The following is a 3,656-nucleotide window of genomic DNA, read 5'->3' on the forward strand; positions in this document are numbered from 1 at the left end:
ATATATATATATATATATATGATATGTTTGAATATTTTTTTTCTTTTTATTAAAAACAAAACAACGTTAGTTCACGTCTTTTACTATCTTCTATTATTATTCTTTGTCTGAGAAAAAGTCGTACCTTGTTGGGACGCGTGTAACCGTTTCAAAAACAGGCTGTGTCCACATTTATGTTGTTTAACAAATTCAGATAAGAAGCAACAGTGACCAAATATTTCTATAATGAAAGTTATATATTGGATAAAATAAAATCAGTTATAGATTATTTGTTAGTTATGTTATTAACGTTAAAGTTTTACAGAGAAAGAAAAATAATGAAATTAGAGATATTAAAAAACTTGATGGGCAAGTCGCAGGTGAAACGCAACGGTTTTGTGAGAAATGAAAAAAAGAAAATGTATAATAATAACAGTATAGGTTGGTGTTGAGGTACGTATTTAAAAGGTAGCACTGTCTTGCACTCACTCTTGTGTTCTTCTTCAGAGTTTAAACCCTCTTTTCTTTTCTTCTCTTCTCTTCTCTTCTCTCTGGTCTAAGCTTATAACTGTGATCTCATGCAACCTTGTAGTAGAGAAATGCAAGGCGCTAACAATAACTCTCTCTTTAACAACAACAATGGTGGTAACAATCAGCAACAGATCCACTTTGATGCAACTTCCAACGACGATTTCCTCAAGCAAATGCTCTCCAACCTCCCTTCGTCTTCTCCATGGACACTGGACCCCAAACACAACCCCTTATGGGACCCTAATTCCGACGAGACCACGCCGGAAAACAACGTCGTTTTCCCCTACGACCTCGAACAAGCCAACTTGGCCTCCAAGTTTCGCAACCACCAGATCACCGATGACAAAGCCTCCGCTCTCATGCTCCAACACCACCATCAACTCCTCCTCTCCTCCGCCGCTGCCAATTCCCCCCTCCTCCAAATGCCCGTCTCCTCGCTAAACGACGTCGTTCACGCCTCCTCCTTCAAATCTCCCGCTCCGGTTTGTACCTTCTTCATTTAACCACCCCAAACATTTTTCTCCTCTCATTACCCTGATTTTCTGCTTAATTTTTTTTTCTTCTTTCGCAGAACGCTGACCCTTCTTCTGTTCAACCTCTCTACAACGCCTTCTCCGCCTCTCTCCAAGGCGCCGCCCAACCCTCCAACCAAACTCACCATTTTCAACTTCCTCAACAGGTTCTTATTTTTATTCTTCTTCTTTTATTATTGTTAATAATCAAATTAAATAAGAGTCTGATTTTGTCTGTGCTTGGAATTTCTAGGGGCAGAGTTTTGGAGCTTCGGCTCCGGCCAGTGGTGGTGGTGGCGGTGCTTCCGGTCAGCCGAAGCAGAGGGTTAGAGCGAGGAGAGGTCAAGCCACGGACCCACACAGCATCGCCGAAAGGGTACGTTTCTCTGTGTTTCGACGTAGCAGTACATTTTTTCTGTTCTGTTAAAATTGAAAAACAAATCAATGGAAACTCCGGAATAGGACAGAATCGCTTTGGTTTTCGATCTTTTGATGGTCATTGTCTTACTTTTGTTGTTCTGAAGTTGGGTTGGGAATTTTGTTGTGTGTGGCAGTTACGGAGGGAGAGAATCGCAGAGCGAATGAAGGCCCTGCAGGAACTGGTTCCCAATGCCAACAAGGTAAATATCAGTTGATTGATTAAAGTTATGTTAAACTTAATTATGTTGTCTTTTGTGGATTAATCAGAGTATAAAATGAGTAATAATTAAACTAAGCAGTTTTCAAGTGCCCAGTAGTTTTGGTATGTATTGTTGCGGCAACACCCTCCCATTATTATATATATACACATATATCTTTCCGTGCGTGCCTGAAATATGAAGCTGGAGAGCACTAAGGTTTGGTAGTTGCAGCAAGTGGGATTTGTGGTTTTGTTGTTATCTGTATGAAGAATGAAGAGACTAGACGCAACACATGAAAACAATATACAATAACAATAATAATAGTACTATTATATGCACCATTGCACCATCCAATGCAAGGATCAATCCTTGGTAAAAGGAGTCCTGCACTGTCTTTTTACAGTACAATCCCTTTTCTCTGATTCTTTTTTTCATACAGACTTCCTAAATTATTTTTCTCATTCACTTTACTTTAAAAAAGTATGAAATGTAAATTATAGAAGCAAATATAGTTTCCTTGTTCATGAATTGACAGACTGATAAGGCCTCCATGTTGGATGAGATCATCGATTATGTGAAGTTCCTACAGCTCCAAGTCAAGGTGAGATTCCCTCAGTTTCCTTCCACATTTTCTTAATGAATGGAGGAATATTATATACTGTCATAAATTAATTAATTAATTGGATTACACAGGTTTTGAGCATGAGCAGATTGGGAGGTGCAGCGGCTGTGGCACCCCTTGTTGCTGATATATCTTCTGAGGTAGACTACTCCACCTTACACTATTTTTTTTTTCTTCCACTTTGATTATCCCAATTAAAAGATTGTTTTTTTTTTCTCCTTTCATGTTATGAATTGTTAAATAAAAAAGGAGGAGACAAGAAAATGAGGAAGATAATAAAAAAAACATGGGAGGAATTCCATAAGAAGAAATAGAACCCATAAAATATTGTCGGAGTGAGTGAGTATGAGTAGTCTTTTTGTGTTGGCTTTGGCTTATTATCCATCCATCATCAATCAATCAATCAATCACCACAAAACGACAATCCAAAAGCAGCACGCGTGGCCACTTTCTCAGATTCCTCTTTCTCTCTCTCTCTCTCTGAACCCTATTGTAACTAACGCTGTCACATGGTGTCGTCTTTTTCACTGCAGGGAGGCGCTGACTGCGTTCAACAAAAACGCAACAACACCAACGGTAACTCAAACGGCAACCATGGTTCTTCAAACGACACCCTGACGACGACGGAGCAACAGGTGGCGAAGCTGATGGAGGAAGACATGGGATCCGCCATGCAGTACCTGCAGGGGAAAGGTCTCTGCCTCATGCCCATTTCTCTCGCCACCGCCATCTCCAAAGCCACGTGTCACACCAGAAACCCTTTCGCCAACGGCGATGGCCCCTCCTCCCCCGGAATATCCGCGCTCACCCTGCACTCCTCCACTCTCAGCAACGGCCTCGTCAAAGACACCGCCTCCGTTTCCAAGTCCTGAACGCGCCGTTTCGTTGACTTTCGAGTCAAACACTACACCAAACCAAACGACGTGACCACCACCACCTCAACCAAATCGAGAACAACCTCAACAAACCAAGTGACGTGGATTTTGTAAAGTCTAGGAAAGGCCGTCCTTCACGACGTCGTTTTTAACTTGACTTTCGCACCCACACGCTAACTTTCCAATCCTATCCTCTCTCATTTCTTTGTTTTTTTCGCCTCTTTTTCTTTTACTTTATTTATTTATTTCGCAACCAGTTTGTTATTTTTATTTTTTTTTAACACCTATATGCTACTTTTTCTTTTCTCTCTTTCATCCCACTTTCCTGCATTTACCTTATATCTTTTCCATCCAGAGGGGAAAATATCGGTTCTAAATAAATATTAACTAAAATTAACTAAATGAAAAGAAATATGAAAATTAACTAAAATTAATTAACATTTCTTTTTCTCTCTTCCGAAACAAATATTGTAATGTACTCACTCTTTGTCATTTGCACGAAGGCATTGTTATATGA

At 40.0% G+C, this 3,656-nt stretch overlaps 1 protein-coding gene across 1 annotated transcript; it reads left to right on the plus strand.

The window, feature by feature from the left end:
* Positions 1-460: 460 nt before the first annotated feature.
* Positions 461-3,454, plus strand: LOC114176049 (bHLH transcription factor RHL1-like). The gene is made up of 7 exons (XM_028060954.2): positions 461-992; positions 1,082-1,189; positions 1,276-1,398; positions 1,577-1,642; positions 2,178-2,243; positions 2,336-2,404; positions 2,798-3,454. Exons 1-7 carry the CDS (start codon positions 558-560, stop codon positions 3,134-3,136), a joined length of 1,206 nt encoding a protein of 401 aa, XP_027916755.1. The 5' UTR covers positions 461-557; the 3' UTR covers positions 3,137-3,454.
* The last annotated feature ends 202 nt before the right edge of the window (positions 3,455-3,656 follow it).

The sequence above is a fragment of the Vigna unguiculata genome, chromosome 3 (assembly GCF_037176805.1).
Source record: "Vigna unguiculata cultivar grain cowpea cultivar isolate G323 ecotype 2 chromosome 3, ASM3717680v1, whole genome shotgun sequence".
NCBI lineage: Eukaryota > Viridiplantae > Streptophyta > Magnoliopsida > Fabales > Fabaceae > Vigna > Vigna unguiculata.

Coding starts and splice junctions, on each gene's coding strand:
- LOC114176049 (XM_028060954.2), top strand. CDS start 558: ATGCAACCTTGTAGTAGAGAAATGCAAGGCGCTAACAATAACTCTCTC. Junction 1,399..1,576: donor CACACAGCATCGCCGAAAGG/GTACGTTTCTCT, acceptor TGTGTGTGGCAG/TTACGGAGGGAGAGAATCGC. Junction 2,405..2,797: donor TTGCTGATATATCTTCTGAG/GTAGACTACTCC, acceptor TTTTCACTGCAG/GGAGGCGCTGACTGCGTTCA.